The sequence below is a fragment of the Bacillus rossius genome, chromosome 6 (assembly GCF_032445375.1).
Source record: "Bacillus rossius redtenbacheri isolate Brsri chromosome 6, Brsri_v3, whole genome shotgun sequence".
NCBI classification, from domain to species: Eukaryota; Metazoa; Arthropoda; class Insecta; order Phasmatodea; family Bacillidae; genus Bacillus; species Bacillus rossius.
In genome coordinates this window covers 34,272,579-34,299,384 of record NC_086334.1, presented here as the reverse complement: position 1 = coordinate 34,299,384, position 26,806 = coordinate 34,272,579, and the positions used below count along the sequence as shown (strand labels likewise).

At 36.3% G+C, this 26,806-nt stretch overlaps 1 protein-coding gene across 3 annotated transcripts in view; it reads left to right on the top strand.

The window, feature by feature from the left end:
• Window positions 1-26,806, top strand: part of LOC134533018 (small ribosomal subunit protein uS11m) — a 49,987-nt gene that overhangs the window by 17,906 nt on the left and 5,275 nt on the right. For 2 of the 3 annotated variants that reach the window (XM_063370155.1, XM_063370154.1), the window contains exons 2-5: window positions 6,558-6,597; window positions 6,865-6,995; window positions 7,086-7,186; window positions 12,505-12,570. In XM_063370155.1, coding sequence (XP_063226225.1) covers window positions 6,875-6,995; window positions 7,086-7,186; window positions 12,505-12,570 — 288 coding nt within the window. In that variant the 5' untranslated portion in view covers window positions 6,558-6,597; window positions 6,865-6,874. The remainder of the gene's footprint in view (window positions 1-6,557; window positions 6,598-6,864; window positions 6,996-7,085; window positions 7,187-12,504; window positions 12,571-26,806) is intronic. The other variant, XM_063370153.1, reaches the window with a different exon arrangement.

Below are 26,806 nucleotides of genomic sequence, written 5' to 3'. Positions count from 1 at the left end.
CTTTAGATGGGTTATTAAATCCGTCGGTAGCATCTTCAACGATTTTAATTAAGGGGTGGATTGTTGAGTGACCTTTCCTGAAACCAAACTGAATGTCTGGAATCACGTCGTGTTCCTCTGCGTGTGTTTGAAGGCGTGAGAGTAAGGCTTTTTCAAAAATTTTACTCATACTGTTTAGAAGACTTATAGGTCGCCTGTTTTCTGGGATGGCTGGGTTTTTCCCTGGTTTAGGAATTGTGATTATTTTTGCAAGTTTCCAGGAATCGGGGTAAGTTTTGTGTGTTAGTATTGCGTTGAATATCGCCAGTAAATATTCGAGTGCCTCTAGAGGGAGTTTTTTAAGTGTTTCGTAATTTATTGCGTCCGTGCCGCCTGATTTGTTGTTCGGACTGGCTTTAATTAGCTTTAAAAGTTCCCTTAACGTTATGGGTTCAGGAACAGACTGCGTGCCTGTTTGTAAAAAGTTATTTACCGCCTGTGTTGTTGTTAAAGTGAAGTTTCTGTCATTTACGTCTGTGTTCGGGGAGAATTGTTTCTCCAGTAGGTCTGCGACTGCGTTGGCCTTGTCTTCTGCGATGTATTTAGCCCCGGTGGCTGTTATAATAGCTGGGGTTGAAATAAATTTTTTGTTGCCGCGGAGCCTGCGAGATAGTTTCCACATTTCCTGCGGTTTTGTGGCTACTTCGTTTATTAAGTTTCCGAATTGATTTATTTTTTCCTGTTTTAATTTGCGCTGTACGAGATTATTCAGTCTGTTGTATTCGTTTCTGGCTTCTGTTGTGCGGAGCCTTTGTGCTCTGTTTCTGGCTTGCCGCCTAAGAGAAATGTAATAATCCAGATCGGGGTAGTGTGTTCGAGTGAACTGCCTTTTTGTTTCAAAGCGAGAGTGTTTTTTAATGGCATTTTTTACTGTGTCCGTGAAAAGTTTTACGTGTGGATTTATTTCCTCGGGTGAATTTATTTCGGGGGGCTGATTTAGGGTGTCTATAAGTTCTATCTTAAACCCGTCCCAATCTGTAATCTTTAGTTTATTATTAAAGAGTTGTATGTTGGATGTAGCATTAAAAGTTATTTGTGTTAGCACCGGTAAATGATCGGAGTTTAGTTCATCTAAGGTTTCTGTATTTATCTGAGCGTTTGGAATGTTGGTTAGGGCTATGTCTAAAATTTCTGGGGTGCCACCATTTACTGGATAGCATGTCGGGGAGTCAGGCGCAATAATGATGTAGTTTCCTGCAACCGCGTGGCCGTGTAGAATGTTCCCGTTGGCGTTTGTTTGGGTGCAGCCCCAGTCAGTGTGTTTGCTGTTTAAGTCTCCTGCTATAAAAAATTGATCTTCGACTTCCATTAATTTATTGAGGTCCTGTGGTGTGAGTGGGTCTTGTGGCGTCTTGTATACCGCGGACATGCAAACATGCGAATTATTATTACGGACGTTTATGCTGGTGGCCTCAATGTGTTGTAGTCCATTTATTGTTATCGGGTGGTGGTGAATTCCGTGTTTTATTAGTATGGCTGTACCGCCGCCGTGGAGTGCGGGGCGGTCTGTTCTGTATATTGTGTAGCCGCATATGTACGCTCGCATGTGTGGTTTTAGAAAAGTTTCAGAGATGAAAGCGACATCGATTCCGTATACAAAAAGTAACTGTTCCAGTTCATATATTTTATTTTGGAGGCCGTGTGCATTGAAAATTAGGACCTGTAAAAGCTTCCCCGGGTTCTGTGCCATTTTAAGGTGTAGCGAGATTCAGGATTGCGGATAGTAAGATCATCTGTCGCTTCGATGCGTCTGTTTCAGCTCGGATGGCGGCGTAGTGTGGCGAGAGTGTAGCAATGAGCTGTGAGAAATTGCAGAGTTTCAGAATCTCTGCCAGCTCGAATAGATCACCGACGGTGTTACCTTCTACTCTGTTCTGCGCTGGAGTGTGTGTGGTGCGTGGTTCCTTCACGGCTTGCGAATATTTACGCTCCGATCGTGTCAGCTCGGTGGTTGTTGTTTGCGGCTGTGTCTGTGGCTTGTTGACCAGCTGGGCGCGCGGCTGTGCGTGAGCGGGGCGGGTGGGGGGGAACTCCACCTGGCTGTGCGTGGCTGGCGGTTGTTGTTTTGTCTGCGCCTGTGTCTGCACGGATTGTCGCTGTGACCTACTCGTGACCATTTTCAAAAATACTGGACACTGCTTCCATGCTGCAGTGTGTCCCCGCACTTTACAGTTAAAGCAGAATTTATCTGCGTCGTCAGCTTTCGGGCAGTCCTTTCGGGTGTGATTTTCGCCACACCTGACGCATCGCGGTGGCTTACTGCAGCGAGTGTGGGTGTGATCAAATTCACCACAGCGCTTGCACTGGGCGATGTCTTGTGGGCGGGCCTGGTATTTTTGAATAGTCACTGTCGTATAGTGAAGTGTACGAACGGCGAGAATGTTGACGTCTGAGGCCGCGACTGTCGCGCAGAAAGTTCCCGACCTAAATCGTTGTTGCTGCCCTGTGGCGTCTGACCGGGTGACTTCGAAATTACGCACGTCATGAACTACGAATCCCTTCTCCGTCAGTTCCGCGGCAATGTCGGCCTCGACGACCTCCGGGTACAATCCCTTAATAACGACCTTTGTGTTGCGCTCGTCGGGATGCGCAAACGTGTGGTGGTAGATGTTGTGGCCTTTCAGGTATGAGAGAGCTTGAGAGTAGCCCTCTCTGTTCTCAAATGTCAGTCGCAGCTCTCTCCTGCGCGTGATCGTGTTCCTGAACGCGATTCTGTGTGTGTTCAGGAAAGTTGCGATCTCCTTGAGCTTCGCAACTTCCCTGACCATTATCGGTACACCCCTGTACCGTGTGCCGGCCGCGGTTGTGGTCTGTGGTTGTGCACTTGTCTGTGGTTGTGTGTCGGCAGGCAAATTTGCCAGCACGCCGTAGCTGTTCTGCAGCGGGATTGCGGATGTCGCTGCTGTGTGTTGTTGTGCGGAGCCGCGCCTCGAAATCCGCGCGTCCTCACTGTTCGCCAGTACCGTCTCCCGACGCCTACCGAGTGATGTGCTCCGGTTTCCCCTCAAGGCCTTTTTACCCGAGACCTGTTGGAAGTCGATCTCATCGTCAGCGCGTTCGCGTTTGGCGTTAGCCTGTTGGGTTTCCATGGCCTGTTCGTGTGTTGTACTCGTACTCGCCATGATCCCTGTCCCTGTCGCGGTTCCGATTCGCGGGCTATCCGACCCGCCGGGTCGCCTAATACCTGAAGCAGTGGTGGCTGACAAACACTGATATGAACAGCGAAGCTAGGCCTTAGAGAGGCTGTCCTCTCTGCACCACTGCCTGGTGCGAAGTGTGCGCTGAAGCCGCATCAGTGCACATCATGAAAATTAAAAATTCGATATCTCCTAAAGTATTTGGAATTTCTGATCTCCGCCGGGTTTAATGAAAAGAGGAAGTTAAAGAGCACAGAATAAAGATATTTTCGGATATTAAAATTTTTTTTTAAAAAAAATCGCCAAAAAATGAATATTAAAAAATTTGATATCTCCAAAAGTAATTGGAATTTTTTTTATCTCCGCAGGCGATTCTGAAAAGAGGACGTAAGATAGCATATAATGAAAGTTATTTCATATTTGTACGATTTTTTTTTGGCGCTAATCTGTACAATACATATTTACCGTAATTTTTCCTTATCATGTGTCCAAGTTTATTTTTTGATCCTACCGGCATGATTTATTTACATTGATTCTGTGATACACGATGCTGTTTAAATGGTAAAATTGGTAAATAAGTAGTTTAGCGGTATTTGCGAGAAAAAAAATGTTAAAAATCAGTAAATACTTTTATTATATGCTCTTTCACTTCCTCTTTTCATTAAACCCGGCAGAGATAAGAAATTCTAAATACTTAGGAGATATCGCCGTTCTTATTTTGCAATACAACACCTATGCTATCATTCGACAGCTGCAATCTTTTTATTTTGCCGTGTGTTCGTGAATGCCTTATTAATTAAAATGGTTGATTAGGTTAGGTCAGTTACATCATAAATACTTTCAAACTAAGCGGACATTAAAAATAATGTGAATTATTTTAATGGTTGTTTAGTTTTAAAGTATTTATAATGTAACTGACCTGACCTAACAAACCGGGACAAAGGATGAACAGTAGGAACTCATTTAATTTTTTTTTACTTATTACTTGCTCAACAATATCCAAATAACAAATAAAACATTAAAATTTGAAACGTTAAAAACTCACCAAGTTAGAGCCGGGTAAACAATGGTGAATGTCGCAAGAAAAAAAATTTCATACTTGTAAACAAGAAACAATGGTAAATGCTGCATGAATGCACAGGTATTGTGATGAAAATTAAAAAAAATTTGATATCTCCTAAAGTATTTGGAATTTCTTATCTCTGCCGGGTTCAATGAAAAGAGGAAGGGTAAATATGTAGTGTACGGATTAGCGCCAAAAAAAATCGTACAAATATAAAATAACTTTCATCATATGCTCTTTTACGTCCTCTTTTCATAACCGCCTGCGGAGATAAGAAATTCCAAATACTTTAGGAGATATGGAATTTTTTAATTTTCATATTAGGGCAATATTTGTTAAAAAAAAATTAAAATTCCAAAAATACTTTTATTCTGTGCTCTTTAACTTCCTCTTTTCATTAAACCCGGCGGAGATCAGAAATTCCAAATACTTTAGGAGATATCGAATTTTTAATTTTCATGCTGTGCACTGATGCGGCGTTCAGCGGGAAGCCTACGATTCACTCATCCTTATGGTCATACCCGAATACTCACGTTGGCAAGCCTTCTTTTCTTAAAATTAGCAAGAAGTAATTAAAAATACTTTAAAACATTGTGGATGGTTGGTTATATAAGGTAAGTATAGCTACATTAAAAAAACTGTAAAATCATTTTATGGTTGTTTAGCAAATAACTTTTTAATATGTAGCTATCCAGCGCTAGGAAACCGTTTACATGATTTCACAGTATTTTTAATGTAGCTATCCTAACCAAATCAACCATCCACAATGTTTTGAAGTATTTATAATGTAGCTAACATAACATAATTGACCATTAGTTTTCATGAGTTGCATATTTATTTACAATAAACATAAAAAAAAAAACCGAAGATGCACAATTGGGCGTTTGCCTCTCGTCTGTTGAAAGAAGGCTTGCCAACGTGAGTATTCGGTTATGTCCAGAAGGATGAGTGAATCGTAGGCTTCCCGCGTTCACCATTGTTGCTTGTTTACAAGTATGATATATATATATATATATATTTTTTTTTTCGCGACGTAGTTGAACGACTACATCACGTAAAAAGAAAATTACGTGAGTTCGTACTGTTCATCCTTTTCCCCGGTTTGTTAGGTCAGGTCAGCTACATTATAGATACTTTAAAACTAAACAACCATTAAAATTAATTTTTATTATTTTTAATGTCCGTTCAGTTTCAAAGTATTTATACTGTAGCTGACCTGACCTAATCTACCTTTGTCCCGTTTTGTTAGGTCAGGTCAGTTACATTATAAATACTTAAAACTATACAAGTAAAATTAATTGATATTTTTAATTTCCGTTTATTTTGAAGTATTTATAATGTAACTAACATTACCTAATGGAAAATTTCTGTTATTTAGGCATTCACGCGCACACGGCAAAATATAAAATGGCGTCTGTTGAATGATTACATAGGGCTTGTATTGCAAAATAAGAACGGCGATATCTCCAAAAGTAATTGGTATTTTTAATCTCCGCAGGCGGTTATGAAAAGAGGACGTAAAAGAGCATATAATGAAAGTTATTTTATATTTGTACGATTTTTTTTGGCTCTAATCCGTATACTACATATTTACCAGAGGAAGTTAAAGAGCATATAATAAAAGTATTTTCTGATTTTTAAAATTTTTTTTCGCAAATACCGCTAAACTACATATTTACCATAAAATTCTCGTGTCGTGGCTTATCCATAAATAAAATAATAAAATTAGGAAAATAACTTTTTCAAACACTAAAGATGTTACTCTATGTACACTGTAAATAGTGTTTCTTAATTTGTACAGTTTTCTGAGAAATAACAGTTTTTAGGTCACTTTGGATAGCCTATGCAGTGAAGCAGCCATTGTCATGTTATGATTTAATTGTTTTCCCTATCCTTTGGTTTTCCAAATACAAAAACATGTATATTTTTGATTTGAATATTGTAATGCAATGTAATGTAAATAACAGGAAAAAAATTGAGAGTCTACTGTGCGTCCAAATCCAAGTGTCGACCATTGACAGGGATTTTTTTAGCAGTGGAGGTGCAAACCGCTGATTTTTTACGTATGACAACACGTAACCTGACGTATAAAATGAATTGTTATTGTGTGTATTAAAAGTAATAATGAGAGGAATGAAGATGCCTGTTTTAATGTTTATGGTTTTTTGGGATCATGAACTAGAAACGACAGTTGTAATAGTAAGGTAATTTTTTTAATCTATATCCTTTTTTATGTAGATGTATTTTACCTATAATGTATGTGTAAAATTTTTGTAATCTGTGAGCACTATTCAATTAACATATATTTTTTTTTTCAGGTAAGCAATGGAAAATATCTGGAAGAAAAGTTTTTTAAAAGTAAGGTTGCAACTTAGTTTTAAAATATTTTATCTTAGTTTTTTACCTTGCATTTTAGCTAAGCTTTATTTATTTTTCTTGATTCAAAGCTTAAAATTCATACTGAAATGCTAGTTTTCTCAATACTGATTATCTTTTAAACTGTGAAATACTGCCTTCTTCATGTTTTAAGATGAAATTAAACTGCTTTCTTCACACATGTTATTCTGTTTCAGCATGTTTTTTCACAGGTTAGTCTCTTTTTATAATATGTAATTTTTGTTCCAGTCGGGAAGACATGTTTCCAGATGAAAGGACTCCGAACTTGTTGTTTGGTGGCATTCCATTTAAAGACTTGCCCATTTGCAATATTCGGGCATCACCAAACAATACAATCTTCACCATCACTAACCACAAAGGTGACTTGTTCATTTTGCCTTGGAACTATTAGTGTGGTGTTTAATTAGAGACATGTAAAGTAACCTTTGGTTTTTATTAATTGTGTACAGGGGAGGTCCAGATGACTCGATCGTGTGGTGTTGAAGGATTCAAAAACACGAGGAAGGGCACTAACATTGCTGCCCAAGCAACAGCAGTCTCTTTAGGCTCGGTGAGTTTAATTTATATGATGTTGGGACACTTGAACAGTGAAGAAACACGACTACTAGATTAGTTAGTACCCTACAAGAGTAGTAATTTATTTACTTATCGCTTTATGTATTTCAGTCATAAGAGTTAGTTATAGGTGCTGACCACTGAATAGAGCAGCCAGGTAAACTTTGCACTGCTCTATTGGAGCGCACATGCATGATTTATAATGAGGGCAGCAGTCAGTCACTTCACTGAACTATGAATCATGATAGTTAATATTTCATCTTTTGTGGTCAGTGTTTGGACGAAGAGCTTGTTTATGATTTGCATGTATAAAAAATAAATTTTATAAATCACATTGTACTATTACCCTCCCTCAGCAGTCAAAATTATAAGAGGGAAGTGTTTGTTGACTTTGAGCATGCTCTTAATGTAATACAATATATAAAAGTTAACAATCAAATAAGTGAAATTATGAATTACAGCTGCTCAGACAACAAGCCAAGCAAAGTAAGGTGACTGTCCTGGGTCATAATAGCGTACAGAATAATAAGCTAGGGCATACCAGGCCACAGAGATAAGACTTCCAAAGGAAATTAAACGGCCTTCAAGAGTATGATCCTAGCTAAATGACTGGACATGATTTGACACATTATTACAGAAGGGAATTTTGAATATGCCAGGAGTCAGGGGGGGGGGGGGGGGGTGATTCTGCTCCGGGTGCCAGATTTGAGGGGGCACAGGATAATTTTTGTAGACTACCAAAAGTACAAATTGAAAGGAAAATAAAAAAAAATGGTTCAGTATTTATTATATTCTGATTTTATTCATTATCAATAATTATTTAAATCAGTTTCTAGTTTTTGTGTGCGAAGAATGCAAAACAAATTATGCCTGGGTACTTAAGGAAAAGGGGGGGGGGGGAGGGGTCCCTTAAAAATTTATTTCTCGGGCAAAGAGAGCACTTGTGTCCCCACAGGACCACGAGATTCTCTGCCACAAGCAAAGGCTTTATCACAATACTTAACCGACAAACAGGAAAGTTACTACATCATCTCAGGTCCAGTGTTCAGATCTGCGGGCGAGTGCTACCAAGCCACTGCTGGCCGCTCGTGGCAAGCCTCCGAGGCACTCCTCGGGAGTGCGCAGCGCCACCCGGGCAGGGGCCAGCAGCAGAACAAGGGGTGGGAGGGCTGACTGTGTCGCAAGGGGAAGCACAGCAGGTGGTCTACATGCAGTTGGGTGTTGTTGGCAACAGCAGCTAGAGCAGTTTCAATGCTACTGATCAACATCAACAAATTTTTTAAATATTTTCAAATGGAGACATTTTTTTTCCTTGAAGACAATGCAATAATACAGAATTATCATTCCAAGTAGTTATCTAATATTTTAAAATGTTAAAACTTTTGTGTTTAGTTTTCTTTAGTTTATTCACAGAGTATTTTTCTTCAAATCTGAAACTTCTGTGTGTTATATTTTTCAAAAATGAAAGTCAATGTTTTGCATTTATAATTATTTTGTGGACGGTATAAAGAGCACAATTCAACTGGGTTTCCATAAGCCTTATGCCTTTTATATGGCTTCTTTTTGTGGAATATAGTGTCTTACATGCATTGTAATGGTCTGTTCTAAGATTTTATTTCTGAAGACCCACTGAGAAATCTTTTTTCCTTTCTGAAATTCATGTTAAATTTTGCAAAAGATGAAATAAATCCTCAATAGTAGCTTTAAAGTTTATTAATTGTCTAGAAACTAATCAATTAGTTACAAAACAATCTTACTAGTACCAGCAATCTTGGAATATCCATAAACTGATGCCTTCTTCATACACACTGTGCAGACCTTCAGAAAAAACGATGTGATTGGAAAACTGCTCAAGATAGCAAAGTGGTGTCTTTGTACAAAAAAAAAACTTTAAAAATACTGAGAACTGAATAGTTGTAATTCCATATTTCATTTTTAAACTGTATTTTTAGTGGAGTGTAAAGGGCTAAAAGGTAAATATGTAGTTGAGCGGTATTTGCGAAAAAAAATGTTAAAAATCCGAAAATACCTTTATTAGACGCTCTTCAACTTCCTCTTTTCATTAAAAGCGGCGGAGGTAAGAAATCCCAAATACTTTAGGAGATATCAAATTTTTAAATTTCATCATATGTAGTTGAGCGGTATTTGCGAAAAAAAAATGTTAAAAGTCCAAAAATACCTTTATTAGATGCTCTTCAACTTCCTCTTTTCATTAAAAGCGGCGGAGATAAGAAATTCCAAATACTTTAGGAGATATTGCCGTTCTTATTTTGCATACAAGACCTTTGTTTATCATTCGACCGCCGCCATTTTTTTTTGTCGTGTGTTTGTGAATGCCTAATTAATGAAAATGGTTGATTAGGTCAGGTCAGTTACATTATAAATACTTTGAAACTAAGTGTACATTAAAAATAATATGAAATTATTTCAATGGTTCTTTAGTTTTAAAGTATTTATAATGTAACTGACCTGACCTAACAAACCGGGACAAAGGATGAACAGAAACAACTCACGTTAAAATTTTTTTGTTACTTATTACTTGCGCAACAATAAAAAATAAGACTTTAAAATTAGAAACGTTAAAAACTCGTCTAAGTTGGAGGCGGTAATTAAACACTGTTTTAAACAATAAATGAAGTAAATAATCACGTATTGGTTAATTTGAATTCTGGCCTATCACGAACAATCACGTGACATCATTATCCAATAAAAAAATAGATGCTCGTAAACAAACTATGGTGAAAGCCACATGAACGCACTGCTATAATTGTGATGAAATTTAAAAATTCGATATCTCCTAAAGTATTTGGAATTTCTTATCTCCGCCACTTTTAATGAAAAGAGGAAGTTGAAGAGCATCTAATAAAGGTATTTTCGGATTTTTAACATTTTTTTTTCGCAAATACCGCCCAACTACATATTTACCGGCTAAAATGCATGTTTTCAGATTTATTTTTAAACCAGAATTGCCTGATAAAGATTCTAGAAAGTGTTACACCTTTATTTCTCTGCCATCTAATGTTATGGTTACTGCTCCAATTTCGTAGTTGTATGTGACGAGATCTGCTTTCTAGTTTATAGCTTTGTGCTAAGAGGAGATACCGTACTAGCAATCATTGCATTAATCACGCCTCACTAACATATACACCCTTGAATAGGTGGGCCCCTTGAATTGTGTTCTGTTACTTGAGGGCACATTTGTGCATTTATTCACAGTTTGTTTAATTACTCAATGCACATGTTTTGAAATGGTAACGGAAGGCTAGCCCCCCCCCCCCCTTTTTTTTTGTGTTGTCAAAATAGGTGGGAAACACTCCTCATAATATTTCATCAATTATTTTACATCTTCAGTATTTATGCAGATGGTTTTTCATCATCTCAGAAGTTATTTAAAAATGTACTTGCTCTCCTAAATCATTCAACTAAACTCTACCTACAGTAGAACCTCATTTTTATGTACCCTGGATTTATGAATTTTCATTATAAACATATTTTTTTGCTTCCACAGTAATTTTCCCTGAGGTGTTAATGTATTGCTTTCCTGCTTTATGTGAAAGCATTTCCCGCTGTTTACATTAGCAAACTCTCAGAAAAGTTTAGACAGAACCATAAAAGTTGACATTGAATAATGTGAAGTTAAATTATTACACATTACTGCATAAGCTTTTGGTCACTGCATCTACATTTGCCATTGTAAACAACTTGCTTTTTTTTTGTGTAATGTGCCATGGTAAACCATGTGGCCATGAACCAAAACTGTGGTGACGTAAAACTGAATATTAAGTTTATTTTGATATTTCTCCCCCTTAAACTTCAATGTGTTGCTACGGACGCAGACAGGACCGTGATGCGCGTCAGGTTTAGAGCTGGCCGGCGGCACTGCAGGGCCACTAATGTCACGCGCCATGCATGCCTAGCCGGATTACAAGGTCCATCGCTACACCCCTTCCCCCAACACTCCCCGCGCATCGTTCCGCCTCGGGCTATTATTACCTATAGCAGCCTGGGAATTTCGGGATTATAAAGGCTGCGACGCGAATAAACACCACCTTTCAGACGTTTTGAGCGTTGGATCAGCCTGGGATGACGCGACTCATTAAAGCCTTTCAAGAAGGGCGCCTCAGGTACTTAAGCAGCGACACCGGCCTCTTCGGGAGTTTCGCGACGGTTCTGAGTGAGTTCCGCGAGTTAAGGGAAGTGCGACATCATCAAAGAGGGTGGAGAGATCCCCTCGAGAGTGACGTGACGCGGAGAGACGGGATCGAAAGAGTGTGACCGAGTGGTGCAAGACTCTGTGGTCAGGTGCTAGATAAGGGGCGGACCACTGTTTAGCCTAGTTCCAGTGAGGAGTGCGAACTGCGGAACTTGACAGACATTGAGTCACTCGTGAATAAACATTTTTAAGTGCCAGTGATTTTGTAAATGTGGGTTTTACATAAACAAACAATGGATTACTGAGCTATTATTTAAAATGTTTTATAGCAACGTACCAAATTCCAGGAAATTTTGTGTTAACGTGCATGTTAGGCGATGTTCATTTTACCACATTATAAATATTTTGGAAAGGCCGTTGGCAGCACTGAATTTCCAAACGTTGAAATGAAAATGCTTTTAACATTTTCTGTTTTGAAATGTAAACAAGAGTTTTGAAAGTAGTTGTGTTAGTTTAATAGAATTATTTACAATTAAAAATCAGAAATTAATTAAATGTTAATACAATTATACAAATATGAAATATGTAATAAAATTAACCTTAAAAACTGGACAGTTTGAGAAGCTTCAACATTCACAACTCTTACTGAAATTTTCATGTTATACTTTAAACAATTGTGAATTACCATAAGATTAGATGGATTTTTTTCACCATTTGAAATAATGAAGTTCTAGTTAATATATAAAAACGTAAGCATCTCTGACATTTTATTATTTACTCTCTCTGTGTGTGTGTGTGTGCGTGCGTGCGTGTGTGTGTGTGTGTGTATATATAGACACACACACATTGTTTCCATCATAGTGAGAATAAAAATACTTTTTAAACACTTCCCTCATTTTACATTTTCCCGGTTTTTACACATTTTCCTGGTCCCTTGAAATATGTAGAAACGAGGTTCTACTGTTTTATATAAAGTTATGCACTGTCTGTTAAATTTTACTGTTGTATTAAATTTATTTGCAACATATAAAAAAAATTACATTATAAAAGAGTGGATATTGTGATGGTCAGTCCTGTATTTGAATACATGTGCTTTCAGAACATGGTTAACTGTCTAGTTCATTGAAAGTGAATTGTTGCTGACTTGCGTTGTTTTTCAGATGGCCTTGGAACGAGGATATAAGCTTTTGAGAGTCAGAGTGCGTGGACTTGGACCTGGTAGAATGGTGAGTACTGTTTATTAATGCATGATATTTTAACTTTTATTTAATTTGACAACTGTTCAAGGAAACAATTTTTTTTAGATTTTAGATTTACAAGTGATGTAAGAAAATGTAAAATGCAAGAAAATAGTGAACATTAGCAGGAATTTGGTTTTAAAATGTTTAAATATGTTACTGTAATTTTGCATGGTTTTTTTAATCAACACAGACTTGGTTCCCTTGTGATTTTTAAATTTTTAAATTAGAATAACTGTTTTGCAGTGGATTATGTACAAAGTAGCTTAACAATGATGCCTTAAATTGCATAAACTTGTGATGAAATTGTGCTCTCTTTCGACAGTTCAGTCGTTCTGAATTACTTTCATCCTATAAATTATTTGGTTTAATGAACAATCAGTTAGTTGTACAGATTGCCCAACTTAAGGTAAGTTGACAGGTTGTGGGCAGTTATAAAAACCTATAAGTAACTATGGTAGTTCATCAAAAATTTGCCTACAGAATTACTGACCCTAATAAATTTAGTAACATTTGCCAAAGGGCACTAGAAATATAATTAATTGATACTGAATAAATGACAATAGTTAATTAAATTGTAATGAGTGATGTGCATCATGTGAATTTTGAATTTTAACAATATTTGTTGGCATTTGAGTTGTGAGCATAGCTTCTTTACCACATGCACCACATGCAGCAGTTGGAATTTTTTTTAAAGAAAAGTTTCTGAAACCAATGCAATAGTTATGAAAATTATATTTTTGTATGGGTGATTTTCCTCTATTTTTGAAACCATACCATACTACTATCATTACCACCACCAGTAATACCACTAATACCACTCCCACCACTACCTCCACTTTCACCACTACCTCCACTCCCACCACTACCTCCACTCCCACCACTACCTCCACTCCCACCACTACCTCCACTCCCACCACTACCTCCACTCCCACCACTACCTCCACTCCCACCACTACCTCCACTCCCACTACCACCTCTAACTACCCCCACCACTACCACTACCACCACCACTACCACCACCACTACCACCACCACTACCACCACCACTACCACCACCACTACCACCACCACTACCACCACCACTACCACCACCACTACCACCACCACTACCACCACCACTACCACCACCACTACCACCACCACCACCACCACCACCACCACCACCACCACCACCACCACCACCACCACCACTACCACCACCACTACCACCACCACCACCACCACCACCACCACCACTACCACCACCACTACCACCACCACCACCACCACCACCACCACCACCACCACCACCACTACCACCACCACTACCACCACCACTACCACCACCACTACCACCACCACTACCACCACCACTACCACCACCACTACCACCACCACTACCACCACCACTACCACCACCACCACCACCACCACCACCACCACCACCACCACTACCACCACCACTACCACCACCACTACCACCACCACCACCACCACCACCACCACCACCACCACCACCACCACTACCACCACCACTACCACCACCACCACTACCACCACCACCACCACCACCACCACCACTACCACCACCACTACCACCACCACTACCACCACTACCACCACCACTACCACCACCACCACCACCACCACCACCACTACCACCACCACTACCACCACCACCACCACCATTGATACTACTGCTACTACTACTATTAAAATATATATCCATAATTTTGTAGTTTTCATCCAAGAGTATTTTACTTATGAATTGATATGTGCTCAGCTTGCTATGAGAACAATTCTCCAATGAATACTTAACTAACTTTAATGAGTTTCATTAATATTAGAGCAAAATTAGTTAAAAATGCAAACAGCTTTTATAAAGTTTCTTGAACCATTCATGGCTATACTGTTTAGCATATCAGTAAAGTTTTCACCTACTTTCTAAAGCGACTGTATTAGCATAACCTAGGTTTTTTACATCATGTGGCTAATAATTTTATTGAAAAAATAAAATGAATAAATTAGGTCCTGCACTTAGCTGATAAAAAAGACATAATTTTGGTGCTGGTAAAATTTTGATGGTAATTTAATCATAAAAAGGTTTAAATTGCTAAATGTAATAATTTTTGGTTTCTTGTGAAATTGAATACCAGTAGTCAACAACCCTTGAGTTTAAGTGAAGCACTAATTTTCTAGATAAGCAATGAATCCGAAACCTTTTGAGAATATGAACAAACTTGTTATTTTGTATATTATTTTCCTTAAATGTTTTGTTTTGAGCATGTAGTGATCAATCAGTAAATGTTGGGAATGTATGGTGTTATTTGTGTAAGGTAAGTTGAAGTATTTGTTCACTCATTACCGTACTTTTATCTTGGACTTCTAAATGGTAAGAATAATCAGTTGTAATCTGGATGAGAACTCTTATTTTTCAGGATCTTTTCTTTTGTGCTACAGTTCAACTGTTGAATCTGTAAAATGTTCCTAATTCACTAAGTCTTTGTTAAACCAACCAACTTGTGGCCTTGTAGTATTAATTTTTGTTGAATGAAATTCTAAACCAGGTTTATTTCAAGGTTCAGAATTTTGGTATCATACTATGAATAATTTAATAATTTTATTGCACTATTTCCAATAAAAATTTTTCAACAAAATTTATCACTGTTAACTGCAAGATTCAAAAGTCCTGTTTTGCAGTTGTAACCTATTTAATGACCTAACTGTTAGACACTTAAAACAGAAATAAATACTAAACAATTTCACAATGACCATTTGGAATTTAAATGTGTCTGTACTGCAAATATAAAATCCAATAAAATAATATAGACACCCCTTTTCTCGACATTGAAAACAAATGCATTAGTCTCACACACACACACATATTCTCAACATTTAAAATGTTAAAAATTTCACTCTTGAAAATTTCAAAATGTCTTTGATGAAAGTTCAGCATCATTAAAATTTCAAATAAAAGTTAAAAAAATATTAACTTATCGATTGGCATTAAACTAGGTGATTTCTCGGTTTGCAAGTTTTATTCAAACTGACTCATAAAAATAATATAGGTTGGTACACAAATGTTTTGCATTCTTTTGGTGAATCATTACTCATTGAACACCGTTTTAGGTTAACACACAAACAAATACAAATCAATGTGGCATATAATCAACCGTGGATTATCAAACTTGAATGTAAACTGATTGAAATTCAATTCAATATTGTTCAAATTAATTGAAATGCAGTTCAGTCTTGTGTTAAACTTCACATTTCATAAAAGGATTATGAACAGCACAGAATTAACATTTTCAAAAATTTAGAGACCATGAATTCATTTTGAGGCAAGGTAAAGAAAATTCTTGCTTTGAATATTCTGGAAATTGCTCGGAGTGTGATAATCAACCTCTTTGGAATCTACTTTATTAGAATTCATTCTTGAGCAATTCCCCCCCCCCCCCCCCCCCCACCCTTCCCCTCGGAAAATCGGTTGCATTTGAGTAAACAAAGATTTGAATCAACCCAGTCCTAGTTTTTATTGATGTATGCAGGGAAACTGATACATATAAGGAAGGTGCATATTAATGATTTCAGCATTGATTATATGAGACTTTTGGTGGATATAAGTTAAATTGATGGATGTGGACAAATAATGGAAGAACCTTTGTTAGAGGTTAGGCTATTTAAATCTCACATTGTCACACTCAGCAGTTATTGCTCAGAAAAATGTTTGTGTTGAGTACACATAGGTGATAAAGTTGTGATATTGGAATACCTACCTAAAGGAGCCATGCAAAGCTGTTTTGTAAGGTTTTTTTTTAAAGTTTGGTTCCATACATTAACATGTACTTGACTAGAAATCACAGGAGTATCTAATGCTAGACAAAGCTGTCATCCTAAAAGCATGTGATCTGAGGAATGGAATGTATATTTGAAAACTGTTAAATTCAATAAGTGGTAGACCATTGCACCTAGCTTTCAGTGCACTGTTTTGTTGCATTTTTATTAGCTCCATTTAAAATTCTTTGGAAGCTTAATTCACTACTAAGAGTTGCAAAATTCTTAAATCCTATTTGTGAGCTTTAAATTCTAAAATGCTTCTGCACTTCTTAGGCATATGGAACACAATCAACAATGCTTGGGTAAAATGGGGGGGGGGGGGGGGTATTTTTCTTTTAAAGTTGCATTTTTCACAAGTGCAGGTTACATATCTCTGTGTGCAAATAAAATTAGCTAGCTGGCCTTTCAGTTGCAATTATTAAGAATGCTGTGTAAATCCACATGAAAAGAGAAAGCTCTGGAGTTCTAGATGATTTCTCATAACTGGGTTCATGCACAGATGTTTTTTTGTTATGAAATACGAGCTAATAACCAGCGGCTTTGCTTGCACTATTTCCGAGATTTGCTAAAATCTTACAATTAAAAAAGTGATTAATTCCAAACCTATTTACTAATTAAATAGACAATAAATTGTCAGGTGCATAAAATATTTATTTCAAATTAAAATCAGTTAAGGATGATATTTTTTTAAAGTAGTATATGTAGACCTTTTTAATTTTTAGTTTATATTATCTATTTTTAAAACTTCTGTTTTAAAGTGTTTGATGATATATTTTACCTTGATGAAATCACACTTGCCTTATTTTTTTTCATTATATTTCACAATTTTAAAAAAATTGTTAAACACTCGGCTATTTTATTTTAACTAAGTTCATGCCATACCATGCCATAGAATTATTTCACCTTATTCCTCCCATTATTGAAGGATATTTGATACAATCACATCTTTATTTGTAATGTAGAGCACAGCATATCAAGTTTCTTATCTAACATATTAGTTGATTCTTAGTTTGCTTAGTATTACTTAAACAAAATCCTCATTTTTTACCCCTCTGCACTTTATCCACATGGACGCCATTGTGAAAAATTCAGAACCATCCGTTTTTTTTTTCTTCCTTTTTACTGCAGTTGTGAACTCCAAAATAATTACAATAAATGTATATTTAAATTAAATTTAAATTAATCCTGCCAATAGATTTAATGCCTTTTTTTATTTTAAAAATATTAATCCTTGTTACAACGTACGAGGTGATATTTTTAGAGTGTAGACTAAGAGAAGGTAGCTTAAGGTTTGTTTATTTGTCATTTCCTATATATTTAATTAAGTTTAATTTGATCAGATAAAATATTTAATATTTACAATATTCCACCTTTTAAAAAGTAAAACTTCAGCAAATTGTAAAAATAAAGTTTGTAGATTTTGCATGTTTGTAAATCATACCGTAATACTTACATCCCACTTAATTAGCTCCAGAGATAAAACTTTTACAATGAAAAAATCAACCCCCATTTCACCCCTTTTGTGGTAGAATGTAGAAAAATGGTTAAGGTTAAAACTGATATTAAATCATAATTTTGTAAGTTATGCTGATCAAGTTTCTTACCTTCATCATAATTTGCTTGGCAATATGATTTATTACTGTAAAAAATTACGTGCCCATTTCACTGCCTTTGGGGGCAAATATCAGAAAATGGTACAAATACTCTAGACATACCTAATCAATTATTTACGTTATTCATATTTATTTTCTTACATCCAGTCTTATTTGCTATGGAGATATGAATTTTTTAATGATAAAACATACATACTCTCTTTTCACACGTTTAAAAGGTGGAATCTGGATAAACTGAAAAAAAAATACAATTATTAACTTATAAGATGTGTTGTCCACCTTAATTTATAACCCATAGATAAGTAAATTTGGAAATATGTATTTTTTTCTTTAAACAATACTTAACCCCTTTCAGGTGGAATCTTGCAAATAAATAAAATAATAATTTTTTAGTTTATTATTAATGTCCAAATTAGTTTCAGATCAACAATTTTTTAAAATGAATGAAAATGTATCCCATTTTCAGCCTTCCTTAAAAGAGTAATTTTTTAAACTCCAAAGTAAAAAAAGCAATACTTAACTTCAGATGCAAATTATTTTTTTAGTTTCTTCTAGTTCTAATTGAATTAGAAGTGTTACTTTGTGTTTTTAAAAACACACCTACCCCTTTTACCAACATTATTGTTTGAATTTCACAAAATGTTAAAATTGTGATTGATTTTTTCGTACGGTTATTACTGGTACCCAATATTTTTATTATGCTGGATTAAATTCAAAGTTAAAATTTTTTATTTTAACACCATATTAAGCCCTTTTTTCACCCCCTTTGGGCTGGAATTTCACAAAATGGTAAAAATGTTGGTAGTTTTGTGTATTATTGGTTCCAAGTATATTTTGTTATGCTTGGTTATCTTCAAACCACATTTATCCCTTTTTAACCATTAGAGTTTGAATTTTGAAAAATTGTAAATATGTGGTTGGTAGTTTTGTATGAGTATTATTTCTTTATGATTTATTATGCTAATGAGTTTCAGAGATATAGTTAATTATCTTAAATTCACATTTACCCCTTTTCACCCTCTTAGGGGTGGAATTCTGTTATTCTATATTGCCTAGTTATCCCAAGACCTTATTAATAAAAAAAAATCATCAAATTCTTTGAGTAATTTGATTGATGCTCAAACAAATAGACAAAAATGTAAAATACAATATTTTTGAGCTCTTATTGTAAATAGTAGTTTCAAAAAGTTTTTTTATTTTTTATAATTTCATCCAATGTACAGACTTCTTGCCTCACAGTTTTATTGTTAGTATAAATTAAATGATTGATAACATGATTCTCAACTTTGAAAATATCTGTATAGAATTTTGCGCAGGAGAAAAAAATGACTGCAACAAGTAGGCCCATGCAAATACAAATTTTTCTATGCTAAACAATTTGTTACCCTAAACTTACTAAGAGTGTGAGAAGCTAATGGTCTGCATTACAAAACTATTGCAGGTCAGTTATTGTTATTTCATTTTCAGTGCTGCTTTAAATTTTTGGTAGGCCATTCAAGTCATTGTTGTGGGTTCCGATGGTCAATATAGGCTGAGTTTTTTGGTGGCTGCTTTAAGGCAGTAAAAAAAATTAAAATTAATCTATACCTATTAATGGGGGCAGACCCAGGATTGACTTCTGGGTGGGTCATCTGTAGTCTGGATCTACTATAATACCTGTTTATTATTTCATAAGTTGTATTAGCCAGTGCATATTTTACCTTTCTGTTGGGTGGTGGAGGGGGGGGGGGTTCCCATATTCCCCCGTACCCCTCTTCTAAATCGGCCACTACCTACTAAACTATAAAATAACTAACAGGTCAATGACAGATCTTAAAGCTGTACAGTAATTTTCTCTGCAATTTCAATTATTTGCATTGGTTACCATAAATATTTAACAGTGAATTATTTTTATGTGTGTAATTGTAATGGAACTAGTACCTCGATAGTGCTGTATATATTGATATATTTATTTTTTACATAAAAATACATTTTTTTGCATCACCCAGGGATTGAACCAAGTACAGAAACCAATCAAATCAATCAGAATAATTGCAAATTTATTTAATGAATTTTGTGATTCTTGCCGAATTTCTGGGTCAATAATTCCACAATTCCACAATAATAAATAATTACTACATTTTAGCGGACAAAAATTAAATTAACATGATGGTAGCACACTCTAGCAGATGAAAACAAGATGGACTCCAGGAAACAAAAAAAATATGGCGGACATGACGTCATACTAGTTGATATATATGCAATGGTAGTATCTAGTGGTGGGAGGTCAGTCTGCCAATCATCTGAAGAAGGTTAAGTGTGACGAGACATGTTGATATGCAGCATATGGAAGTATGCAAAAGAAATATATAAGGCAAATGCTAAATTAATAAGAAAGTTCAATAGTTAGTGATATGCACTAAAATCTCCATGCAATAAGACATAGACTTGAGCTCCTAATGCTTTCCTAAAAGGCCTTAATGGATTTGGAATCTGTATCGGTGATTTATACTACTACACGCCCAAGCCCTCTGTGGTCCCGAGGAGGGGAGTGACGGGAGCGCTAGTGTCGTAGTGAGAGAGGGTTTGGCAGTAGGGGAATACCGTTAGCTGTGGAAGCAAGGAGTATACACATGCATTCATAAGTGTATGCAACATGTAAGCATGATTACCTGGATGAAACGATGGCCATGAAGCGCAGTCGTGCAGTAAGAAATGTTGTGATAAGGTGAAGGTACAGTTGTATGAAACAGCGAAAAACAGTGTCTACGAAGATGTCACAGTGTGTACCAAAGTGTGTCACAGCATCACATCGTACTGTTTGTGTTATAATAATTATTTCACTCAGCACCATATTTAACGTACATGTTGGTTATACATTTGCCTATAATCAAAGAAAATATTGTTTGTGTGATTAAGTAATGAAAAAAATGCAAGAAACATTTCAACACAGTTTCGTGCATAGTGCACGTAACAAACACCCAATAAGCCATTTAGTTCTTCAATTCCTGATATGTTACCATTGGAATATGTGCTGCTGTTGTTCGAAAAGTCCCATTCACTGTCTGAGCTGGACTCGCCAAAGTTAACAACAATTTTCTCAATTTCGTGCTCCATTAGACAGTCACCTGTCCAGTTCTCTGCTTCTGTATGTTTTACATGTAAAATAGCATTTTGCCATTCTTCTTTGGTGACGCTATTGATTGTTTCTGTTGTGATGTTTTCAATGGTACGTGATGATTGAGCAACATTTTTTTCAGCAACTCGTGATTTCACAATGTTCCATACATACTCAATAGCATTAAGCTCACAGTGGTATGGTGGTAATCTTATTACTTCTGCCCATGTTCTTCTAACATCTCATCTATGCGATACCTGGGAGGTGGACGTCGACCACGAACGAGCTGGAGGAGTTCACATTTTGTCATATCATTGTCATGCGGAATGTTGTTCTGTAACCATTGGATGATATCTTGTTTTCTTGTACCGGCTGTTGGTGGCTTATTTAACTGAACGGAATGATAAGGGGCATTATCCATTACAACCAACGAATTAGCAGGCAGATTTGGAATAAGCTTGTCTTGCACCCATCTGGAAAAGTTTGCGAAGTTCATCTCGTCGTGATAATCACCACTTTTACCTTTGGACTTGAAAATGAGATATGCACCTGGAATGAAAACTAGGTCGCAACCTGCATGTACGATTATCCAACGTTGACCAGCGCTGTCATTCTTCAAAACATCGGGTGTTTCGTTGTCTTGCCAACACTTGCTTACTGTGTACGTCGGGTGAATCCAGGTGTCGTCAATGTACACAACTGTTTTTTTCTTTTCATTAGCCTGCTCATTTGCTTTCATTCGAAGTAAATATTTGCCCCTACAAGCAACAATGTCATTGCGTTCCATTAATATTTTCCTTTTATTCTTGCATTTTTTGAACCGGAAACCCAATTTATGCAGGATTTTTCTCAAAATTTATTTTCGTCCAGGGAAATTTACGTCTTCTTGTAACACTGTAAGAAGCTTATTAAGTGTTGGAACCTCTTCTTTCACCGTATAAAACTGTTGTACGGTGCCGTATTACCCCAAGGTCAAACTCATCAACCGATATCTTGTTACTACTGGCTTTTCTTTTCTTTCCTGGTGTGCGCTAAATTCCCCCACTGATAGCGGTTTATTTACTTTATTTTCTAATTTTGCATATTGTTCCTTTAGATTTTCCTGTCGCTGCGGCCGCACGCTTTGTTGCATTACATAATTGATGGGTAAGTTTGCCTGATGCATTCTCCTGATCACAAAATGCAATCACATTGCTAATCACTTCCCTGCACTGGCTATGTATAGTTTTGTGTTTTGTTGTACTGCCCGATGCCATTTGTGAATACACGTTATATTACAGTCACGCACGCTTCGAAACCTTGCTCCACTTTCAAAGGATCCGTGAAATATTTGAACAGCGATACTCCCGTATCCGCGCACTGCGTCGTGACTTATGGTAACAACTCTACTTGCCATCCCACCCGCGACATGACACGCTTGGACCCTTGAGGCGGACTAGGGAAAGGGAGGGAACAGTGTGGGGAAGGGATGATGGTGGAGGGAGGGGTCCGTCTGACCTTGGGTAGTTCACATTTTTCCCGGGACCACAGTTGGCTTGGACGTGTAGTAGTATGATGAACAGATGCTCTCCATTTCGGAAGTCTTTTCCCCAATCCAGGCAAAACTATCATTGTCTGGACATAAGTTTATGAAACATGTGACCTTGAGATGGTAGACTCCGAGCGAGGTGGCACAACCGTGAAATTTTAGGCTGACATTCAGAAGAAAAGTTATTGGAAGAGTAGATGTATCATGAGCAAGTGAAAGTTAAGCAAAACAAACCGGACTGTTGTCAAGCAATAACTGACCAATTGCTCTTTCTAAGATGGTGGTCAGTATGGCCACTCAGTGCTTTAGTTATAGGCGAAAACAAAAAAGAGGGGGGGGGGTGGTGTTCAATTTGGCACAACAGCTGTTTTTCTTCCACTCTTGGTGTGGTTTTACCCTCTCTTCATCAATAATCCAGCTTTATGTTCACAAGTGTTCAAGATGCTAGAGTTTGAATTTCCGTTGTCCTTTGTTTCTCAAGATCATACCAAGGAAAGACCTTAAAAAATCCGTTCAGAATTCCTAAAAATACAGAGAGAAAAGTCACAATTGGTTATTATTTTAGTTCTTAATTAATAACTTGCCTGTAGGTTTTGTTCACTATGCCAACAGTTTTTAAGATCATAGCCTGTTATGAGCCCAGTTATCCCCTTGCATCATTATGAGGGAGCTATGCCATGGGAAATAGCTTTCGATCTAGATCACCTCTGATGGCTCAGAAGTACACAAGTGACTTTTCGTGTGAAAAAATGCTCATCTACTTTGTTCATGCAGCTATGAAATAGTCCTTCTCTATAGCTCATGTCCGGCCAATATATGTTGAGAATATTTTGTAGACATTAGATATCATTACTAAACAAAGTTTCTAAACTTTACTGCCTCATAAATAAATGCAATATTAAAAAAATAAAAAACTTAAATTTTCTGGTTTTTCTCACTAACACAGTATGTGGTTTAACTAAACAAAAGATTTACTTAAAATATTAAATTGTTAAAAAAAAACTTAATAAAAATTCAAATTAAATATTTTAGATCACATTCACAAAACATGTACTTTTTTATACTTGATCTACGCTGGCTGTTGTTAAGGAATAAAGGCTTTTGCGTTTTGCTGCTCATTAGGCTATCATCTAGCGAGTATGTCTACTTAAGTCACCACCAGATTGGACCATGGTTGCCTGCGTGAACTGCTATTTAAGGTGAATTCAGTTTAATGTATTTTCAGACAGATTTTATTGAACTTATATCACAATTCATTGTAGTAAATATTCTTATAATACTTGATAATACGGACAGGAACATACTTGAATTGTAGGCTTATTTTTTATGTTTTTATACACAGATGGTTAGGAGCCAGCATGTATATAATTGTTTGATAGTTAATGACCATTACTTTCACATATGACTATTTTTATGAAACTGTATGCCTCAGTTAACTACTTTTTTAGTTGCAATATTTGTTTTGTAAAGTAAAAGTATTTTAATAATTTTTAATATAAGTATTTTTTTAAATTCAAAAGGCTTTTTTCTCCCATGATTTTTAATATCTACAGGGTGTCCATCCAACTGGGAATATCGGAAAATCTTTTGAATTAGCAGGGAATTTTTTTTGCTTAGAAATTTGTGAGAAACTTGTGTATTTTTGAAAACCACTGGGAATTTATTAGATTGTCTAGTGAAATGGGAGCAGTTTATTTGAATAATGACATCCCCTGCCTACAAACCGCTGTTGACTGCCTCAACCTCCCCAAGGAGTGTAGAGAGGATTGAAGATAAATTATCTTTCACAGAGTTTCTTCTCTCTTGTGCATCTTTTGTTCTTTCCTTCAGTTTTCCACTACGGTTAAAGACAGTAGTCTCAACACTTAATTGAATATCCAGAGATAGTGAGCAGTAACAGACATACTGTTGAAAATTCTCTGGCATGAACAGTAGATGTGCATTCTAGAACCACGCACCACACTTAGCAGATACCTACGTAAAAATAATTGTAATCAAAGTAAAAGCAACATTTTAAATTTTATTTTTATATTGGAAAAAAATTATTTATTGCCAAATGTTGGAAGGCTTCCGTAGTGTTGCAGAACTCGAGGATCCTAGCTTAAATATATGTTCTAGCTTAGTGAGTCAGCGAAAAGAGTAATTAGAGTTGTATGTCATAACTAAAAACCTGCCTTTATGTTTGGATTTTTGTTAAAAATTTTAAGTGATTTTTAAAAAGTTTTGTGACACTGTCAGTGCTACTAAATATTGTTCAGAGAAAATACTTTCGTTATGAATTAACTATAAATATATGGTAGTATAATTTATTTGAATGTAGTGGTTGATGGATTAATTTTTATGAGTTCTGAACATTTAATGAGACATGAAAAAAAAAATGTGGAAAAGGGGGAAAAAAACCTGGAATTTGATATAGCCAGGAGAATGATCTAGCAAGAATTTTTATGCAGTTTTCAACATGATGGAAAACATTAAATGAACTATGGCCTGAATTATTGAAACCAGCTAACTTTCATGTCTGTTACATGGACAAATCTATGTCAACATTGTATTAGATGTGGCATTGAAATGGGAGGATGCTACCAATTGATGTTTGCCTTGTGACAAACTAACCACCATACTTAGTTGATTTAAAATCATTGCTATTTCTAACATTTTCTGTTTAGATTATTTGGTAAACATTTTCGAAACTAGCATTTAGTTTTTTTGTTCCGCATTCAGCTTTGTGAATATTGGTGCTATCATATTTGATTGATTCAATGTTTGATGCATCCTCACTATCAAATAGATTAAATTGTTGGTTTTGCCCTTCTCAAATGGTTTGTAAAAGGTATTACTGGACTCTATGTATAGTGATTAACATTAAAAATAGTTTTTAATTTAATACATGTTTAATCGGGGCTGTCATTGTATGTCCATCATTAATAGAGGGTTTTGTATTAACAGTTAGGTTACCTACCCTGTAATATGTAACGTTGGAAATGTTAAACTGTGTTTTTAATCCATTGTGCTGTAGAAGGCAGTCATGCTTTTGGAATATGATCACCCAGCCATGCTTTTTGACAAGACTCCCTGCAAAGAATTTGCTAACCATTGTTTTGGACCAACCCTCATTTTTGATCTCCAGTTTTTCAATTCAATATCAAGTGGAGAATCAGTTGTGCTTTTCTGTTCAGTTGTCGTGCAAAGAATTAGCTATTTCTGTGCAGATGTTTACCAATACTTTTGATTTATCCTCCTGTGGATCAGTTAGGCTTTTTTTCTTTCTCTCTTCAATTGATCAGGAGCTTTTGCACATAAGTGCATTGTTTGAAGTGCATCAGTAGTCCTTTTCCGCCATTTTGTTTTGTTGAGAAATCCTTTTTGGCCCATTGTACAACTTTAACTCTGTAGTGCATTTCAGAATTTCCCTATAGGTAGAGATGGCCACTGTGGTGGTGCGTTGACACACCAAGGTATTAGTATGTTAATACATACTGTTTTGACACTTCATTCTGTTGCAGTGTGTCACTTTGCCTTTCTATACTTGCAGCATGTTTTTGGTACATTGTCTTAACAGTGGATCCGTACCTAGCCATGTATGAATTTTTTTTCTTAATCTTTTGTCTGGCAGAGGATCTGCAGTACTTCGATGTCCTTAGTTATGCATTGGATAGTCAGTTTTTCTACTTCATCAGTAGTTGATCAGAAATTATTTTTGCTACAATGCTGTGTAATAGATTAACAGTGCATTAAAATACTTTTACACTGATTAAGTTCTGCTTTTCGGCTTACCTACCTGCAGTGGTTAAGTTGTGCTTTCTGGCCCATTACTTCTCTGTGATGAAGCCTTAATTTATACTTAAAGTATCTCCCAACAGTAGGCAAGACATTTTTTGTGTCCCTCATCTTGTGACTAATAAAGCATGCTTTACGCTTCATCCACCTGCTGTTAATTGTAGCTTTATTCAGTTATTCTTGAAGTAGTCAACACTTGTGCTTTCTGATGTGTCTCCCTGTTGTAGTGGCCCTATCCAGCTTAAAACAAAAAGGGGTGCGGAATCCTCTAGATGTTGGTGAGGAGGGATGGATGGTTAATTTTCCAGAGTTCAATCTCTTTCATGGAGGAGGACAATGTGACCTAATGAAAAGCATAATTTACTAAAAAAGTTTATTTTAAACAATAGT